This window comes from Manacus candei, unplaced genomic scaffold, assembly GCF_025592945.1.
Source record: "Manacus candei isolate 608988 ecotype Guabito, Panama unplaced genomic scaffold, ASM2559294v1 h1tg000106l, whole genome shotgun sequence".
Classification (NCBI taxonomy): domain Eukaryota; kingdom Metazoa; phylum Chordata; class Aves; order Passeriformes; family Pipridae; genus Manacus; species Manacus candei.
Genome location: NW_026138154.1, coordinates 541,351 through 561,596, shown reverse-complemented (window position 1 = coordinate 561,596; position 20,246 = coordinate 541,351). Strand labels below are relative to the sequence as shown.

The following is a 20,246-nucleotide window of genomic DNA, read 5'->3' as shown; positions in this document are numbered from 1 at the left end:
CCCGCCCCCTCCCCTCCCCGCCCGGCTCCCCGCCTTTCCCCTCCTCGCGCAGGCGCATGCGCGCCGCCCCCCCCCTCGGCCGGCGGGGAGGGGGATGCGGACGGGGGAAGATGGCGGCCTCGAACAACCCGCGGAAATTCAGCGAGAAGATCGCGCTGCACAACCAGAAGCAGGCGGAGGAGACGGCGGCCTTCGAGGAGGTCATGAAGGACCTGAGCCTGACCCGCGCGCACCGGGTGAGGCTTCGGCGCGGGCCGCCCCCGGTTGAGGCGGGCGGGCGGGCGGGCGGGCGGGGGGGGGTTTGTGAGGGGCGGCGCCCCCCCCCCACCCCCCGGAGCCCCTCGGGCCGGGGGCAGCGGCGGCGCGCGGCGGGCGGGGCGGGCAGCGCCCCCTGGCGGGGGCGGGCGGCACCCGTGAGGGGGGGGCGGCCCCCCCTCAGCCCCCCCCTCACGGTAACACCCCCCCAAAACCCCCCCCCGGCCTCCTCCATCCCGGTTCGGCGGCACCGGGCCCGGCCACCGCGCCCGCAGCATCCTCCGGAGACCCGCACCTGCCGCGGGGGGAGGCCCTCCGGTGTCTCTCCCCCCCCAGGCCGGAGGGTCGCGGCATCGCGGAGCGGGCCCCGCCGGGCTGGGCTGCGGCGGGGGGGGACCCTGCGAGGGGGATGAAGGGGGGGGGGGGTCCCGGGTTCTTCGCCGCGGGATGAGGGAGAATCCCGGTTTCATCACCTCAGGACAGGCCGAGGGATGAGGAGGGTCCTGGTGTGTCACCTCAGGACAGGCCCCGGCTCCGAGGGGGAGCTCAATTCCGTCCCCGGGGGCTGAGGGGGGTCCCGGTACCATCACCCCGCTGTGAGGGGGGGGCCGGTTCCTTGTCCCAGAGCTGAGGGGGATCCCAGTTCCTCCAGCCCGCTCTGGGGGCTGCCCCAGCTCCTCATGCCGGCACAGGCCGAGGGCTGAGGGGGGTCCTGGGGCTGGGGAGGTGTCCCGGTGCCTTCAGTGGAGGCCGAGGTGGGCTCCGGGTTCCTCACCGGGTTGAGCCGGGGGGTCCCAGCCCTGCACCCCCCCCTTTGGAGCCCCTCGGAGCATCCCCAGCCGCGGGCACGGAGCCCCCTCGGCCGTGTGGGGCTGCCGGGGCTCGGTGCCGCTCGCGTTGCTCCCCTTCCCCTCCCGCTTGTCGTAGGTGCAAATTGCTGCACTTCCAAACCCTCCCCTGGCTTGCGATGTCTCCGCAAAAGCCCATCAGCAGAAATTCCCGGCGTAACGAATGCGCTTTCCCCGGCGGGCACGAGAGACGCCTCTTCTGGTGCAGATTTCTGGGATGTCGGGGCTGTTCTGTGCCCGCTCTCTCTCTAGTCTCACCTGCTCGTGTCAACAACATCTTTGGCTTTTAACCGTTTAAAGACAATTCACAATCCTGTTCTTGCGGCCGAGGCTTTGCGGGGACGCGCGGTCGGGTTTGCGGTAGAATGTTTTCCTTTTATTCCTCCGTGTCAGGAGAGGGTAAATATTTGTTCTGAATTGGTTCTGCTGCTGGCTGGGTGTAAAGGAAAAGCACCCGCCTCTGTCAGCTCCTGCCTGGGAAGGTGTGAGGCCGGAGCTCACCCGGAGCTCACGCTCACCTGGATGTCGGTGGTTCCCAGAGGATGCTCTTGGAGTTCCTGTTGGAGTTAGCTGGGAGCAGAGTGAGGATGATTTGGAGATGTTTGCAGTGCCTGGAGCCGTCCTGTTTCTCACACCTCTGCACACCTGCCTGGCTCAGTATCCCGGGATTTCACCTTTAGTGGTCAGTCCTTGCTGCCACTCCAGAGCTGTTCCTCAGGGAGTTCTTGGTTGTGCTTCAGTTAACTCACACATTAAGCATTCACCTTCTGCAGGATAACTCAGAATCCCAGTTCAGTTCCTCCCAAACCCGGGTGCCCCTGACCTGGGTTTTGCACATGGAAACCCATCATGCTTTCAAGAACCTGGTTTTGAGGAAAGGACCCAAGATGAATAACTTTTCTGAGGATTCTGGGTACTGAAGTGATGGAAACACTGACCAAAAGAGCTGAGTAAAATGTCTCCTTTGTAGGCTTTTTCTTCTAAATTCCATGATTTCATCTGGGTTTAAAATGCAGCATAAAAGCAGAAAGGGGTTAAGCACAACTTTGCTGTTTGCTCTCATTTTCATTTGGCAACCAGCACTTTGCTGTCAGTTTGAAAACGCCTTACTCAGTCGGTGGAAGTGGCCCAAAATCTCTGCTGCCTTTTCATTATTAGTAATTGTCTTTTTGCAATGTTTACCATCTTGTCTGGTTTATTGTTGGTTACTGGTCGGAGCAGAGGCAGAAATTTACTGTTCCTCCATCTCTTGTGCCTGCACACGCTGTTTCTGAGCTCCCTTTCTGTCTTGCTCATCTCCCCCCTATTCCCACTCTCGGGTCCATGTGGGATTTTTAAGTCCTGATCCATCTTTCCTGCCCATGTGGGATTTTTAAGTCCTGATCCCTCTTTCCTGCCCAGGACAATCCTGAGCGTGGCATTAACCCCTCCTTCCCTGCCCTCACCCCAGTTAGGGGGGGACAAAATAAATAAGAATTCCTTGGAAAAAGCCCCAGCTTTGGTTTGCAGAGGGGGCCCCCGTTCTGTGGAGCCCCAAAGGGCTGTTTTTCAGCTGGCACTGGGGATTTCTGGCATTTCAGCTTCCCTGGGAGGCGCAGACCTTGCGCAGAGCGCGGAGGTGGGTGGTCGATGGAAGCTCTGGAGCTGCTTAATTGTCTTGTGAGTGGGACCTTGGTGTTTATAATCCAGAGCTTTCTGCCAGTCCCATAGTAACAAAGTGGGTGAGGAGAGGGGGAGTGATTTTTTTTTTTTTTGGTGGTTTTTTTTTTCCCTACGTGACATTGACTCCTGTATTTTGTTTGTGGTTCTGCTCCTTGCTTTTTTTTTTTTTCTCCTCATGTGAAGCTTAGGATTTCAGGACTGATTTCTGGGCTTGTTTACTCTCAGTTCCTGGTGTAACTCAGCCCCAGTGGTGCTTGATGCATCTATTTACTCACACCAGGCTGTTGCTGCCCTTTAAAATTGTAATTAACAAAACATTAACGTGCAGCTAACGAAGAGAGTGCTCGAGCTCTTCCATGTGTGGCTCTTGAAATGCTGAAAAATGTAAGATTTTTAAAGACAATTTGTGACCTGCATTTTAAGGGTGGTTCTTGTTCAGTTGGTGATTTTCACAGCTTTCCAGGATTGGTTATTTTTTTTTAAATCCATAGTTAAAATCACTTAATTTCGAGGGCTTTCAGTGGGAGCTGTGTTTGAGCTCCCTCTGATGGGCCTTGCAGTCTTACCTTGGGAAAAAAAAGACCCCCTTTGTCCCCCCAGACTCCAAAAAGCTCCTCCAAAGTGGAGGTGGCTGTCTCCCAGCCCCACCTGCCCTGGAATGAAAACAGGGAATTAAAATCAAATTGGAAACATGTTTTGCAAACAAAAACGTTTGCTTGTGTGTCTTTCGTCGTTACCAAAAGTTGTGTTTTGGTGAGTTCTTGAAAACCTGCGTGAAGTAAAAACTCCACGTTCATATTTTAAACCTGGGCTGTTTTAAATACAAAATCCTACTTTTAGCCGGGTTTTCCCGAGTGGAATGTGTTGTGATGGCACAGGTGGCCATTTGACCGAAGTGGAATGAAATAAAAATAAAGGAAAAGGCTGCAGTTTTGTGTTTGTGTGTGTAAAACACACACGTGGCCCCCTGCAGTGAAATTTGTACTTACAGATGAGACAGTTACTCATTTACTTGTTCCTGCTGGTTGGGGAAGAGATCAGAATATCTCTTTGTACACCCCCAGCTCATCCTTAGATGTAGATAATATGCAAAACAGTATTTAAAAGCTTAGTTAAATCAGGAATGCTAATCTGCTTTTAAAAATGAGAAACACTAATGATGATGGTGATGATGATGATACAGAGCCACAGTGGCTCCTAATGTCTCCAGCGGGGTTTTTATTAAATAATTTGATAAAAAAGAAATTCCTGACGACGTAATGGTGGTTTTGAATGTCTGAGGGATATTAAAGAGATGCATCACAATCAGGGCTGAGCCCTCCGAGCACGGAGGTCGATGCTTGCAGTTGGAAATTCAAGTTAATAGTGAGTTTCTCTCAAATCAGAAATGGTGATTTGTCAAGCCCCAGATGGTGTGTTTGAACTTTCCCAGGCGCAGGGTTTGGATCCCGAGTTTCCAGACCAAGAAATAGGTGGGTTAGGCTTTATCTGTGACCGTCCCCTGATGGCTCTGATGAATCCCAGAATCCCTGAGGCTGGAAAAGCCCTCCAGGACCACAGAGTCCACCCTGTGCCCCATCCCCACCTTGTCCCCCAGCCCAGAGCACTGAGGGCCACATCCGGGGGTTCCTTGGACACCTCCGGGGCTGGGCACTCCAAACCTCCCTGGGCAGCCCCTTCCAGTGCCTGAGCACCCTTTCCATGAGGAAATTCCTCCTGATGTCCAGCCTGACCCTCCCCTGGCCCAGCTTCGGGCCGTTCCCCTTGTCCTGTGTTGACATCCTGTCACCCAAGAACCAAAGCAGTTGTTTCCAAGCCACCAAAGATGCCCCACGTGCCACAACCACCAGCCTTGGGTGAGAACAACACTGAAGGTGCTGCAGGGGGGATGTGCAGTGTCCTGATTCTTTGAAAGAATGGTTGTAGCTCGGGCAGGGAAGGCAGAGGTGAGGGACCCACGGGGCACAAAGGATCCCTGTTCTTGTGCAACCCGGGGCCGGGCTGAGCTGTCCAAGGTAAACACGGAGCCAGCTCTGATCTGCCCTGCTGGGGAACTCACACACTTGAGAGAGCAGGGCAAGGTTTCTTCTGGGAAACCCAGGCAGGTTTCGTTGTGGTTTTTATATTTTTATTTTTTTTTTAAGGAGACAATGCCTTTTTTTTCATGATTATCCCCTCCCTCCCACGCACTGCAGCTGCTGCAGCTCCGGACAAAGTCTTTCTCTGTGCAGTGGCCAAATCTGTCGGTTTTAATGATGTAGCAAAGCTGAGAGGGGTCTGTAGGCACGTGAGAGTGATTGTACAACTGCTGCATCTCCGTGTTTCCTTGGAATTCTCAGGGTGAACGTGTGGAACTCTGCTCCGGGTGCTGCCTCTCGGTTTTATTCAGCGCCAGCACTGGAGTGTGGAGTAATTTGCATTTATAGAAGGTACTCATTTAGTAAGAGAAGCCGTTCTCAGGGTGATGTACAGTCAGTTCTTCCAACCCTTTGGGGCTGGTTTGGGGTTTTCCCTCGAAACAAGCTGTTCATGCAGAGCTGAGCTGGGCCTGTGGTCACCACCCTGAAAACTTTTTGGTCTGGGGGCTGATTTTCTTGGTTTTCTAGTCACCGGTTGAATTTTGTACACTGATGTCTTTGAGTGCCAGGAGCTGCAGAGCTCCAGAGTAGAAGTTCCAGAGGTGACAAAACCCATCAGTGAGCAGGGTGCTGGTGCTGTGTTAATCTGAATTACAGGCTGGTATCAGCAGGGCAGAGGTGAACGAGCCATCTCTGCGTGAGGAAAACATCCCACCACAAAAGGGTGCAACAGGAACTGTTCTTAAAGTACTTTTCAAGAATATCTGGTATTGAAAAAATGTGGCCTGGGGGGGCAAACTATCTTCAGGTAGAATGGAAAAGGGCTGTTCTTCAGAGCTCAAAAAAAAAAAAAGAGGGGGAAACCCCTGAGGCCTGGAAAGCCCAGAAGGTGACTGTGTGAAGGCAAACCATTTTTAGCTGCAGTTTGGTTTCTCGGTGGCGTGATTTCTTATTTAAATTCTTTGTCACATAAACTGCATTTTTATTCTTCCCTCCCCGTCCTGCATCACCTGTGCTGGTTTGGAAACAAAGCTCGTTGAGATGTGCTGTTCACTCAGCTGCTGCTTCCTGCCCTACCCGTTTGTCGCTGGGTTTATAATCAATTTATCAATGGCATTGATTTTTGTTAGAAAGCCTCGACTGCACTTGAGGAATATCGAGGCAGCAGCACAGTGAACATTCCAGTGGGAGCTTTCCCTCCTGAGCCACGTGGGGGGGACAGCAGGGATCGACCATATTAACCCAGACTGAGGGGTTGGGGTGTTTGGAGGCCGCTTTAACCCGGGAAACTTCCTGCTCGGATGAGGGGTGTGAGTTTTCCATGGGAAATTCCTCCCTGGGAGGGGGGGAGGCCCTGGCACAGGTTGGGCAGAGAAACTGTGGCTGCCCCATCCCTGGAGGTGTCCAAGGCCAGGTTGGAGCAACCTGGGATAGTGGGAGGTGTCCCTGCCCAGGGCAGGGGGTGGAATCAGACAATCTTTGAGGTCCTTCCAACCCAAACCATTCCTTGATTGTCTGACTGTGAAATCATCGAGGGTTACCGAGCGCTTTCATCGGAGCGGGAATCAAATCCCAATCTGGCAACAAGTGGACATCCTCTGATCAATAGGGATTTAACCAACATGTCTTCAGGGCTAAATATTTATCCCTGTTCTCCACCCTCCATCTCTGACTGCAAAGGAGCCTTTCCTTGGGCAGCACTGGGGTGGTTTCGCTGTCCCCGCCAGCATCGATCCCTCCCTAATGGGCTGGTCCAGGCTGGCATCGATATTTCTGTGCCTAATGCAGGCTCTGAAACTCAAGTCGACTTCAGGGTGCTTTTCAGCAAAAGTAATACTGTACCTTTTTTAAAAAAAAGAGGAAAGAAAAGCAGCTTTTCTGGTTTAAAGGCACGGTCCTGGTTGTGGTGGCTGGAGTTTTACCCTGGGGTTTTTGTAGCTGTGCTGGAGGAGCTGTGACCGTGCTGCTGAGGGCGTGTGGTCACTGAGGGGTTGGAGTGAGTGAGTGAAGAGATGCAAACTGCCAAAAATCTGGTGGATTTTTGGGGAGCAGGTGCTTGCAGCAGCGTTCATTTTGTGACAGCAGCCGGTCACGACCTCGGTGCTGCTTCCCTTTTGGTCCTAAAGCCCTCACACTTTGCTAAACAAAATGTGGTCCCAAAGGCTTTGGTGCCCCATCCCTGGGAGTGTCCAAGGCCAGGTTGGAGCAACCTGGGACAGTGGAAGGTGTCCCTGCCCGTGGCAGGGGGTGGAACTGGATTATCATTAAGATCCCTTCCCACCCAAACCATCCTATGATGGTGTGAGCTTGAGGTGGCAGCTGGACTTGTGAGCCTTTATTAAACTCATCAGCTAAATCAGTGTCTCTGACAGTGCCTCGGAGTTAATATCTGAAATGTTGCTCTGGTTTGTTTGAAATGCTTGGCCTTTGGTGCTGCTGGAGGTGATTTCCAGGAATCAGATCTCCATGAGGATCTCCATCTGCTTTGCAGAAGCCCCTGTTTATCAACCAGGGATGTTTTGGCCTGATGTCATCGGGACCTTATAAATCACCAAGTTTTAACTGAGTGTTGATAATAGCCTTTGTTTTGCAAATTATTTCTCGGGAACTGAAAATTCTCCCCCTTGTACCAGAACAATCCTCTGCAACAAAACAACAACAACACACACCCACCAAAAACGGGTCTTAAATAATGAAGTGGGGGAGGATGAAGTGCTGCAGCTTCAGGCTGCAGTAATAATCCTCCAGCACTTTGCAACCCTCGTTCTCAAAGTCTGTGTTTTACAGGCAGATTTTCTCAGAGTGTGTTTTGCTTCCTTGCCTGGTCTCTCACTTGTCCTGATGATTGGGAAAATCTCCTCAGTGCTGTCCCTGCTGGGCTCCTCGCTGGTGTTCTCGCTGGGGTTACTCACAGCACGATGTGTTAACGGCAGATGCAGCTCTGCCAGATGAATTTTCAATTAGTTTTGATACCCAGCTATTACTATTTATGTGAATATTATTTTCCTTGGACGGCCCCGGTCTCGGAGGGGAGGGAATTTGAGTTGATATCCCGAAATATATGAATTTCCAGGCAGATGGTGATAGCTCCCAGCTCAGACAGTGGATTGGTGACACGCTGGGGCCTCTTCAGCCCCGTTGCAGAAGCAGCACGTGAAGCTGTGCAGGAGATTTTTTCCCCAGCTCTGGAGCCTTGAAGTGATATTTCAACGTCCATAAGCTGGATTAAAGCAATAAAAAAACCTCAGTGGGAGAAGGGAAGACAGAGATTGTTCCATAAGACTGACTTCTCACCTTTTTATTCCTTGCAGAGTCTCAGTGTAGGTTGTATTCCTGGCATCCAGTCAGCAGCCACTGGTTGGAGTGGTGGGACTGGGTTTGTACCTGCCCTGTTGCCCCTCCACTAAGTGAGGGAAGAGGGATCCATAATACCTGATTTAATATTTATTTCATATCTTCAATCTTGCCCAAGTTTCCAGCAGGCAGCTCCAACTGAAATGTCTTATTGACCTTCTCCTTGTAATTAGATTTTCCTCTGGTGCAGGGAGAGATGATTGTGCTGAACGAGCCTCCTGCATTCGAAGAATTCGGGCTCTCATGGCAGATATTTTTGATACCTGGAGGATTTGTCTGATGCCTCATCTTCAAAGCTGCAGTTTCCTGGAGCTCGTGGCCACTCTCAGTGCAGATTTAGGTGCTCTCTCGTTACTAATAAACCCCAAAGAGCACCAAACATGCCCTGCTCGGCTCCCAATTTACGAAACTTGTAGGGTTACATAACCGAATTTTCATTCTTTAGCTAAAAATAAAAAATGGAACATAAAAGCTATTTTTATCTTGCTTAATGAGGGCATCTCTGCTTTTATTTCAGCTTTTCTGAGGCATTTCAATGGGAGGAATGGGGATGGCTTAGGAACTTTTGGTTGGAGCTGGACGTTGGTTTTCCGCCGTTGTCCATCGATGTTATTGCATTGCCTGCTCAAAAGGACTGTTTCCTTTAAAACCACACTGCTAGCTAATAATGACCATAAAAACAAACAGATTTTGGAGGGTGTCAGGCCACCCCTAAATACAACAAAAAGAACTCTTTGCCTTCTAAATATCAAATAATAACCGAGCTCCGAGCGCGGGGCCCCCGTGCTGGATTACACTGAATTATCAGCAGCACCCACAGCTCCCTGGGCTGAAATCTTGCAGAAAAGCAAGGGTGGCACTTGCTGAGCTGCCACGGGCTCGGGTTTGTTTTTGAAAGCAGTGAAATCAGGTTTGGTGCCTGTTGTAGCTTTGCTTGGCTCCCTGCCCGGCGATAGAGCACAACTCGGAAGAATAGTCACTATTTTAAGGCTCCAGTTTGCTGTATCCTGTTTTTACTTGCTACTCAGTTGTGACTGTTAAGTTTTAAACAGTAAACCTTTGTTCACCAGAAATAGCAAAGTGTTTTCAAACACGGAGCCACAGCCTGTGCATTAAGTTTTGGGTCTTTCTAATTAGTGCTCGATTGATTTATTGGAATTCTGCAAGGTGTGTTCTCGCTGATGCTTCGCCCTCGGACCCCCAGACAGTCCATGTTAATTAATTTCTGGGAGGAAGTTAAATGCAGTTAATGTGTGAAGAAGTGCTCAGAATAGAACAGAAAAGAAATAAACCAGAAATAAATAACAAGAAACAACTGCAGCATTAAATGCTGTTCCCTTCTCCCTTCAGCCCTCCTCCTTCTCCGCTAAAATCCCTCATTCCGCTTTGTTTTCTTTGGGTTCCCAACCATGAAAGGGTTTGGGATTTGAGTGCAGCGTGGATTTGAGGTGGTTTGTGAATATGAAGTGTCTGTTGGGGTGTGAGATCTTTGCACTTTCACATGAATTTTGGAGCCCTCTGGGGGGAGAGGGCCGGGCCTGTGTGCGAGTTTTATAACCCCGTTTCCTCACGGTTTTATGGCCGAGGCGTCTGGGGAGTTGCTCGCAGCTCCTGCAGGAGAATCTAATGGGGCCTTGGAATTTGTAGATGACTCATAACGGGACAAAACAATCCAGTTAAGTGATTTGAGGTCTTAAATAATCTCTTCAGCAGGAAGGTGAAGAAAACATGAACTCGTGAGTAATAATTGGCTCTCTTGGAGTGCTAAAAGTGCAGCGCTCGCGGCTTGGCCGGGCCTCAGATGATTCCTGCTCAGCTTTGCTGATCAATACTTGTCTCAGCTCTTATGAATGAGATTTATTTGCCTGCCCTGTAATGCTTTTGGCAAAGTGTGGTTGTGGTGCAGCTGGGACTCGCTGTGATCCGTGTGGGGTGTCCTGGGCAGGGCCAGGAGTCGGACTCGAGGATCCCGGTGGGTCCCTTCCAGCTCGGTGTTTCTGGGACAGGTTTCTCTAGGGTTGGGTTGGAGCAGTGACCTGTTGCACCTCAGCTCTGGTGGGGGGGGTCAGGGCTGGCTCAGCTTTTTTGGGTTTGCTTTTTCTCCTGTTCTCTGCTCCACGGGCCACCCAAGTGACCGAGGAGGAGCCCGGGATAGGGCTGCCCCTCAAAAATGGTCCTTACCTCCCACCTCTCTGCTTCATGGATGTGCTACCTGCCAGAATTCCATGGTTTTAGCCAGTCCCAAGCCAACCTCGGAATAGGAATGCCTTCCTCAGCTGCCTGGCATCACGGTGGAGACCGGGATAAGGACTTACTCCATCATCTCCTTCCTCCTTGTCAAAGCACTGAATAGTCAGATTTGCCTCATTTCAGAGAGGCTTTTTTGCAGCTGCAGGGGCCTCCTGCAGGTGTTCCAGCCTTGGAGAGCTCGGGATTTTCCTGGTAAGTGACTGGAACTGCAGGATGCAAGCAGTGCTATCAGGTAACCTTTCACTAATCAGATTTATCAAGTCCCAAGTCAGCTGCCTGGCTGCCCCCTCGCCTCTGCCTGGCAGTTTGCATTGCTCTTAATGATGAAAAGCCCTTCTTCAGATTCCCAGTTTGTTTTTTCATGGCACCTGGAGGGAGCTCCTGTTTCCTTCCCAGCTCTGTGAGATGGAAGAGCAAGATTCTGCTTCCCCCTCTCTCCAGTGAGCCCCAGTGCTGGGCCCGTGTGAGCTGGGACACTCCCAGGCTGCAGCAGAATCCCTTTGCCTCTGCTCCCTTTTTGGTGTTAATCCCTGAAGTTTTGGAGCAAATTTGGGTGTTTTACCACTCCAGCCCTCGAGCAGTGCATTGGGGAGTGTGCTGGAGCATCCTGGTGGGAATCAGGAGCAGGGCTGGCCTCGTGTTTGCTCTGAGGAAGGAGCTGCTTGTGGAGTGTTTCAGCGTGGCAGAAACAAAGCTGTTGCTCTTTTGTGGCTGCTAAATTCCAATGTATTACAACAGCTTCCTTCCCTAAAAAAAAAAAAAATAATGAAAAAAAGAAACAGAAATGCTTTTTTTTTTTGGCCTTTTCCTGCATTTTTGTTCTTACTGGCTGCCTTTGGCTGGCCTGAGAGTCCTGTTTGTGTCCTGACAGGGCGATGGGATAATGGAACAAATACTTGAGAGTGACTGGGATGACAGTGGTGGGGATGGAGGAGTAAACAATGATGTAGCAGTTCTGGGCCTGGGGGGGTCACATCCAGTTCATACCATATGTCTGCATATTTTTTTTTTCGGGGTAATTTTCACTTAGTTTGTAGGAGACATTTGGCTTCCTGTGCTGGCTTGGTTGGCCCTTTCCCTGCCATCTCCTTTGCTCCAGGACACCCAGGGGAGGCCAGAAAGTGGTTGGCAGAGGCACTTGTGTTCAAACCTCCACTTTTAGGAAAATGAAAACACCACTGACATCCCCAAAAACCCTGCAAACCCTTGCAAAACGTTCTGTTACAAAAGCTGCTGCTGGAATAGTTGAACTCCCAAGTGAGCCAGGCAGAGCAGCTGCTATCACTGTGGATTATACCTTTCCTCTCAACCTCAGCCTTCATTTCCTCTCCCCGCCTTCCTGGGAGGAACAGCTGTGCTTTTGGATCCTCTGCTGCTCTTGGAGCAGGGCTTGGAACTGCAGGAAATAAGTGACTTTAGAAATCTGGCTCCAGGGCCTTTCTTCCTGAGTGTGACAGAGGGAGGAACACGAGGGCTCCTCTCTCTTTCTCCGGGATAAAGGAGGCTGTGGAGTCTCCTCCCTTAGCTGGGATGGGGGTGAAGGAGCTGCCTGTGCTCCTTCCATCCCAGAATTCCCCCCCTGTGCCACCTTCCCTTCCTCCTTGCCATGGATGGGTGATTATTCCCAGAGAAAAGCCCAGTGTCACTCAGGGAGGAACAGGGATTTCACAGCTCCCTTCTTTTTATCTCCTCACCTCTGGAATTCCAGAGATGTTTTATCTCCCTCTGTGCTCAGAGTTGGTGTCTTTTATCAAAGAACTTGAACTGCAGCTTCCTGATATTGTGCCTTTTCCTTTGGCAGAGGAGCATTAAATACCCTGGAAGGCACTGTGGGTTTACACCATAAGGATTATTTCCCCCATTTCAGGGTGTTTTCTGGATTGAAGATAAAACTGTTATATACAATCTATACAATCTATACAATAATACACTTATAGAATTATATATATTATATAATTATCTAAGATGCACCTGCTTGGGTGAAAGGGAAAGTATTGATGTTATTGCATTGCCCAATGTTAACTTTTAATGATCTGGAAAGTTAAAATAGAAGGCTCAAGTTGCAAATCCATCTCTTTGTTCAACTGGGTGCATGGGAGTTTTAATCAGTAAAATGTAAATAGTGGAAGTGTTTTTAATTATTTGCAGTAAATGGTCAAAACCAGGGCAAAACTGTAAAAACAATCAGCATTCACTTATCAGCTGTAAAAGCATTATATAGATTAAAAAGTCAGGCATTCCAAAAGTCCTCATTCATCTCCTCTCTGTGAGCAGCAGGATATCTTTAATTAATTTATCACATAGCCCCAAAACTGCATCCTCTGCTTGTGAAACTTGTTCTCTGCTCATAACTCCGTGTCTCCTCATTATTGATCCTCATTTTAAGCCCATCTTTAATAAGATTGTGTCTGAAAACCTGCTGTAATTAATGAACTTGTGGCCAACACTGAGATTTTCCTTTCCTTGCCTTACTGGGATTCTCTCTCTCATTGATTTGTGATTCCTTCCTCGTTTAATTAAACAAACCCAGACAGTTTTCGTGGTGGTTTAACACATGAGCAGTTATTTTAATGTATATTAATTTTAGGAACTGTTGGAGTAGCGAGTGCCCAGCATTTAAAATTCACATTTTACTGTGAACTTTGGAATATTAACAGGGAAGGGTTCACTTGAGGGGAAGGAGGAGCCAAACTCCTGGTTGTCAGAGTTTCTAACTGTTGGAGAATTTTTGGCAACTTAAAGAACTATTTTAAGTGACAGTTACAGGGTTAATGAGGTGATTTGTGGCTCGAGGCTGCCTCACCACTAAATCAAAATTATGTGATTCATTAGGTCCATGTGAAGGTCCCTTTTTTCTTTTTTTTTTAAGGCTCTGTTTGCTTTTCTTATCAACGTGAGGACTGTGAATGGGGAGAGAAGAAAACAATTCCCCAGGGATTCCACCAGCAAGTGCCTCATCCTGAGGGTTTGTTTGACTTGGTGTTTGGTTTCACCTCTCAGAAGGAACCCAGACCAGGGGTTTGGGGAGGCACAGCTTGGCCTGGGGTGTTCCTGTTCAGTGTAACATCAAAAATTCCCCTTCTGAGATCAATCCCAACCCATTTCAAAACTCCAGGCATGAGGATTCCTGTCTGTGGCAGGTCCTGCCCCTGTGGGTGCTCGGGGTGAAAACCTCCCTGAGAATTTCCAGGCAGTGTCCAAGTGTGGGGGGAAAACTTTGAACTGATTAGAACAACAGGATTTACCTTTAATGCAGCCTCTGAAACTTCCAGTTAATCCTTTAAACGGAATTTAATTCCCAATTAAGCTCGAATAATACTTTTCTGATGTTAATCTGACGCTGGGTGTGCTGAGGGGAGAGGGTTTGGTGAGGGGAAAAGGTAAAATTCAGAAGAAAAGCTTGGTGTGGAAACTGCAAGGCAGCAAAAGAACCCTTATCACCGAAATCTGGCTTCCTGTAGTCATCAGGTATCTGGGGTTCTATCAAACGGACACTCCACCCTTTCATTATGATGGGAATCCAATTTTGAAGCATTTTAAAAAGAGACATTTGTAGTGGCTTTGGGTTGACTTACCAAATTTTCCACCTGAGTTCTGGCCACAGGTTTTGTAAATTGGCCCAGAATCCTTTTGTGAAGAATTTCTCTGAGTTGAAGTGTTGAGTTTTTTTAATAAATTCTCCCTTTGGTTCCCATCTGCGTGTTTTGGACGCTCAGAAAGGCTGGAGGAAAGCTGGGTTTGGATTTAGGGATGTGTTCCTTTCTTGTGTTTTTTATTTTTTTAAATTGTATAACTTGAATCTCTCCCTACCAACACATCTGTGTGTCCAGCAAACCTGAACCCAAAGGGAAAAATCGAGGTGGTTATACAAATGCTCACATAAAAGATTTTTAATGGTTAAATTGGATTTTAAAGAAAAAAAAAATGAGGATTTTGAGTAAGAGAAACGCCGGTGGAGGGAGAATTACAGATTCAGTTTGGATCTGTCGTTTGGGAAACATTTTTTTCTGAACAAGAAAGCCAAGCAGAAATCAAGTGGTTTAACAAGCAAAAGCTGTTTCCTTACCAAAAGCTTCCTTGGGAAAGGGCTGGAATATTTAGCAGCATTTTCAGCTGTCAAGGAGCTGTTTTCTTGGCCACGTAACCCAGAAATGGCAGAGCTGTGATGCAGAGTCACCGAGTTCTCATGGTTCAAGAAATTAATAAACCTGGAGAACACTAAGTAATTCCTTATCACCCTGCAGTATCTGAATTCACAGGGAATCCAAGTTGCACTGATTGAATCCAACCCCAGGAGAGAGCAGGGGAGTCCTCGGGAGGCTCGTTAACATTTGGAAAGGAACCGGAATTTTTCTGTTTGGAAAAGGCTTTTTTTTTGGTTGATTTTCTTTGAAAATCAACCCCTTCCTAAACCCTCCAGTTGTGCAGTGACTGGATCCATCTCACGAGGTGGTTGGAGAGGAGAATGAAGGGTCACTTCAGTCACAACATCTTGTTCTCCTGGGGGTGGGAAACCCTGGAAAAGTTTGCCTGGAGAAGCTGCGGCCGCCCCACCCCTGGGGTTGCCCAAGGAGCAACCTCCTCTAGTGAGGGTGGTTGATCTTTAAGGTCCTTCCAACCCAAGCCCTTCTTGGGTGGTGTGATTTCCAGAGCTGCTTTCCCCCGTGCTCAGCTCCCTCCCATCACATCAAAGCACCACCACGAGATCTGGACTCTCTTTTTTCGCTGAGAAAGGCAAACACGAACTGATTTGCCTCGAGGTTTCCTGTCAGAGTGACAGGAGGGGCTCTGTAACATTTAAAAATACCTTTTTTTCTTTTTTTGGTGGTTTTTTTTTTCCCCAGAAGTTGCTCAGGACACCTCACACTTGATCTTCCCAGATTGCAAGTGGCAGTTGTTGATGGGCTCCAATAAGCGGCTCCTGGAAGGCAGGAGAGGAGCAAACACAGCCCCCCTGGCCCCGGTGTCGTGATGGATGAGAGCAATAACAGCCATCAGCTCTCTGGGTTCTGGCACACAACCCCCCCAGTGTTTATGGGAGGGAGAGTTGCTAAAATTGATGGGCCAGCAGAGCCATTTCCCGGGCTCCTCTCGGTTCCCTGGCCCTCTTGTTCCCTCATTTCCAAGTTAAAGTGCAGCAGGAAGACAAATGGTCGTGACCTCCCCTGTCCTGGGGTGCTTTGAGGTGGGTACAGAGCGAGGGGAAGCCAAAATATTAAAAAAACATCAAGCCCCCCCCTTCCTCCCCGGGTGCCTTTCGGAGCTGCTTGAAAGGAAACCAACACCTGTTGAAATAGTTACTTCAACGTTTGGCCCAAATCCCAAACAAGCCTTTTTTTTGTTGGTTTTTTTTTTTTGTTTTTTTTTTTTTTGACAACAAAAACATATGCAGGGGCCAGGGAAAAAGCACAGCTAGTTCTGATATTGTGCTTTTTGTGCTCTGCAGCTCCGAGCTGGAGGGGCTGTGACTCATTCAGTGAGACCAGCACAGTGTTTCTCTTCCTTCCACGTCTCGCTGGCTTGGATTTGTGTGGCAAATCCACACTGAAAGCACCGAGGGGGGGGGCTTTTCCTGCTCCTGAGTTGGGATGTTCCTGAGCCACTTGGGATACTTCACACTGGGAATGTTTCCTAAGGCTTGGGGCTGAGGGGGAAAGCAGCTCTGAAAATCACACCAGCCAAGAAGGGCTTGGGTTGGAGGGACCTTGAAGATCTGCCCTCTTGGGAAGGAAAAAACCCATCAGCCACTTAGTGACTGGTGTCCTGCTTGAATAGTTGAGGCTTTTGAGAGCTCCTGGTCATGACTGGACATGATCTTGGGAGTGTTTTCCAACCTGAATAATTCTGTGGTCCATGGAGAGGTTTCATCTCCACGAGTCGTCTCCTAAATTGGGGATCAGTTCAGTCCCTCAGCTGGAGCAGAGATTGGAACTGTCTGTGTAGCTGGAAATTGGTGTCTTCCAGGGAGAATTCTGGGAATAAAAGGGTGTTTGAGTTTTCTAGGGAGAGTTTGAACATCAGAGAAATGTGTGCACTGTTGTCCACCTGTAACTTAGTGACACTTTGCTGACCATCACCTTCATTTCCATGTTTCCCTGTCCAGTGAGGAACTCCTGGTGGTTTGTTTTTCCTTTGGGGTTTTCTTTGAAAGCCTCTCTGCCTTTTCTTTGCAGACCTGTCTCTGCCCTTTCTCCAGGGCTTTTCCTGGAGCAAGAAAGCAGAGCAGTGGGGAGGAGGTTTACCATTCCCTGGGATCCACACTTGAATCTGTGTTGGTTAGGGATGGCTTCCCTTCTCAGTTGTGTCAGTTCAAACAGTTCCAATCATATTTTCCCTCCTCCTTTTTTTTTTTTCTTTTCAGCTACAGCTGCAGAAAACCCAATATTTGCAACTGGGCCAGAGTCGTGGCCAGTACTACGGTGGCTCTCTGCCAAATGTGAATCAGATTGGAAACAGTGCCATGGATCTCCCCTTCCAGGTGAGTCCAGGGGGTGTTCCTTTGGATATGTGGATTCATTCCCTGCCTGGATGCTGGGTCAGAACCCTCAGCACAGCCCCCTGGTTTGAGAACTCTTTGCTCCTTTGGCAAAAGGAATTGTGTGGATGTTTCTGTGTGGGGTTGGGAGGCTTTTGGGTCAGGAATGCTCTGAGTGATGCAATTCCTTTGGTCAGGGAATATTCAGGGGGCGTGGGGTGGGGTGTTTTTCTTCAGTACCAAATTCCTGAGGAAATCTCTGTAAATTCAAGCAAACTGGGAGCAAGTTCAGGTGATGTGGAGCCTGCTGGGAGCTGCTGGTGGGGTGTGTGTTCCCTGGGAGTGATCCTGGGACAGGAGAAGGGCAGTGGGACACAAAGTGGTAGCAGAACAGTCACTTTTTTTGGGGCTGGCTGAGGAGGAAACTTTGAGGTGTCCTGGCTGTCTTTGTGACTCCAGAGTGACTCCACAAACAGAAAATCAGTGCTTTAGGTGAACATTTTGCTGTTTGAAGCACGTCTGGACAGGAGATGTTGTACATGGATCGGGTGGTGGATCCTCTGAGCAGTGATTTCTATAATTAGTTCATTCAGGGCGCTCAAAATAATTAACATTTCTGTGTCACTTTTCCTTTTTTGAGCAGTAACAGTTACAGTTCAGCTCACAAGGATGTGGCAAGAAGGAAATCTTGCAGTTTGTGGTTTTCTGATGAAGGGCTGGTTAATAAATGTGGAGAAACTCGCTGACCTGCCTGTTGAAATAGGTGGAGACAACTGAATTTGGGCAGGTTAACAGCTTGAACCTTGTGCAGGGGGAGAAGCAAAAACCTATTTTAATCTGGTTGCCTTTTGGGAATACAGTGGGTTTGGAGTGGAGTGAAGTCCTTGGGGTTACTCCACATCTCTCTTCCAAGATTTTCCCTTTAACTCCTTGTTAGGGAGGTTCAGAGTTCCTGTTCCTTTTAAGCAACAGTATTTCAGTATTTCTGAAATAGCATTTCAGTGCTTTTCTGGTGGTTACTGCATAGACTGTTTTACTCCTGAACTGACAAAGGGAATATCCCCAAATTTCCCAATGACTGGAGGAGGACACACAAACAAAACTCCAGGAGTTTAGAGGTTTTTTTTTTTCACACACACATAGAAAAAATACAAAACTCCAGGATTTTAGAGATTTTTTTCACACACACACACATAGAAAAAATACAAAACTCCAGGAGTTTAGAGATTTTTCACACACACACACATATAGAAAAAATACAAAATTCCAGAGGTTTAGGTATTTTTTTTAACACACTCACATAGAAAAAATACAAAACTCCAGGGGTTTAGAGATTTTTTTTACACATATAGAAAAAATACAAAACTCCAGGGTTTTAGAGATTTTTTTTACACACATAGAAAAAATACAAAACTCCAGGGATTTAGGGATTTTTCACACACACACATAGAAAAAATACAAAACTCCAGGGGTTTATAGATTTTTTTTCACACACACATTGAAAAAATACAAAACTCCAGGGGTTTAGAGATTTTTTTTACACACATAGAAAAAATACAAAACTCCAGGGGTTTAGAGATTTTTTTTACACACATAGAAAAAATACAAAACTCCAGGGGTTTAGAGATTTTTTTTACACACATAGAAAAAATACAAAACTCCAGAGGTTTAGAGATTTTTTTTACACACATAGAAAAAATACAAAACTCCAGGAGTTTAGAGATTTTTTTCACACACACATAGAAAAAATACAAAACTCCAGGGGTTTAGAGATTTTTTTTCACACACACACATATATAGAAAAAATACCAAACTCCAAGGATTTATAGACTTTTCACACACACATACACACAGAGAAAAAAATCCAAAATTTATGTTGTCCCTGATAACAAACAGTGAGAAGCAACAACACCAACCATGAGTGGTGAGTTCTTCCCGGGCTTTTCCCCAAACGTGAAGTTAAAAACACTGGAGATTTTTTTTTCTATTATTTTTTTAAGTTAAAAAGAAGAATTCCGAGGCGAAGAGCCTGAGAGCGGTTTGTTGTGTCTGCTGTGGGAGCGTTGGTGTCTGAGCATGTTGGTTCTTTGATTTACAGCCCAACGGAGCTCTGGCAGAAGCCTTTGGAGCAGTTCCTGTCTCTTTGGTAAACAAGCATTTAGGTTTGTGCAAATACGTATTTAGGACTGGCCCTGTTTGCCCAGGTGGATACGTATTTCAGCACAGCCCCACTGCCCTGCACAGCATCTCTCTCTCTGGCAGGAGCCCTGCCCTGGCACCCCAATCTGGGGTCTGGCCGTGCATCCCAGTCTGGAACATGCATCAGAATTCCCAGCTGGGCTCCCTCCCTGGCCTTGCTGCCCTGGGATTGATTCCCTGTGATTGATTCCCTGGGATTCCCTTGGGGCACACAGGCTTGGCCTGGGGGTTCAGCGAGCTCTGAGCATGTGCATGTGTGAAAGGCCGTGGGGAATGAGTTCCCAAATCCTGCTTGGCACTGGGAGGCTCTGGAATATGAACTGTTGTAGGTCCCCCCGCTCCTCCTTCCCCCTCATCCACCTCCTTGGGTCCATTCCTGAAGTCCTGATCAATCCCAAAAGGACACTGTTGTAGAGCTCGGAGCTTTTTCCTTCCTGTCTGTATTTACCTGCTTTTTTGGATGGTTTGTGGGGTTTTGGGGTCTGGTCTCAAACCCTTTAATGTTTTCCAGGGAAGTGAAACACTTCTGCTCCTTTGTTTTCCCAATAAAATCGATGCTCAGATCTGTTTTTTGTTTTTGTTTATTTTTTTTTTTTAAATCCACTTTTTAAATTACAGTTAAACATCTCTTGCCCTGCTGGGGTTGGGATTTTAATCAGGGAACGTTGTCCTGGTTTAGGACAGTTTTATGGGAAGCCAGACCTGTTGCAGGTGACATCCAGAAGTGTTTTCTGTTTCCCTGAGTCAGGGATTCACTTGGGATCTTTGCTCCTGGAAAGCCAGAGGGCACCACTGCCCCCAGGTTCCTCACCCTATAAACTGTAGCTGGAACACACTCCATGTTTATTTATTCCACTGCTGCACTCAAATGAGACTTTTGCTGGGTTTTTAATAAGGGGGTTGTGCCAAAAAAAAAGGCAAAACACAAGAAATAACTATTTTTACCTTCAATTTTTTGTCTCCTGTGCATTGGCTTCCTTTTAAATTCCAGGTGAGGGCTGCATTCCGTGTGTGCTTTGGGCTGCCTGCTCCTTTTTTTAGCAGCACCGTGGTGAGACCACTGACAAGGAAATTGCTTTTCCTGTTGACCTTCCAAGCACGTCTTTGCAAATTTTGCTGCCTTTT

General features: G+C 48.3%; 1 protein-coding gene across 11 annotated transcripts in view; it reads left to right on the top strand.

The window, feature by feature from the left end:
* Positions 1–20,246, top strand: part of CRTC1 (CREB regulated transcription coactivator 1) — a 46,316-nt gene continuing 26,070 nt past the window's right edge. For 4 of the 11 annotated variants that reach the window (XM_051769357.1, XM_051769361.1, XM_051769363.1 and 1 more), the window contains exons 1-3: positions 2–236; positions 16,809–16,925; positions 19,021–19,068. In XM_051769357.1, the coding sequence (XP_051625317.1) occupies positions 57–236; positions 16,809–16,925; positions 19,021–19,068 (345 nt within the window). In that variant the 5' untranslated portion in view covers positions 2–56. Of the gene's footprint in view, positions 237–16,808; positions 16,926–19,020; positions 19,069–20,246 lie in introns of all 11 variants that reach the window. The other 7 variants (XM_051769360.1, XM_051769364.1, XM_051769356.1 and 4 more) reach the window with 6 other exon arrangements.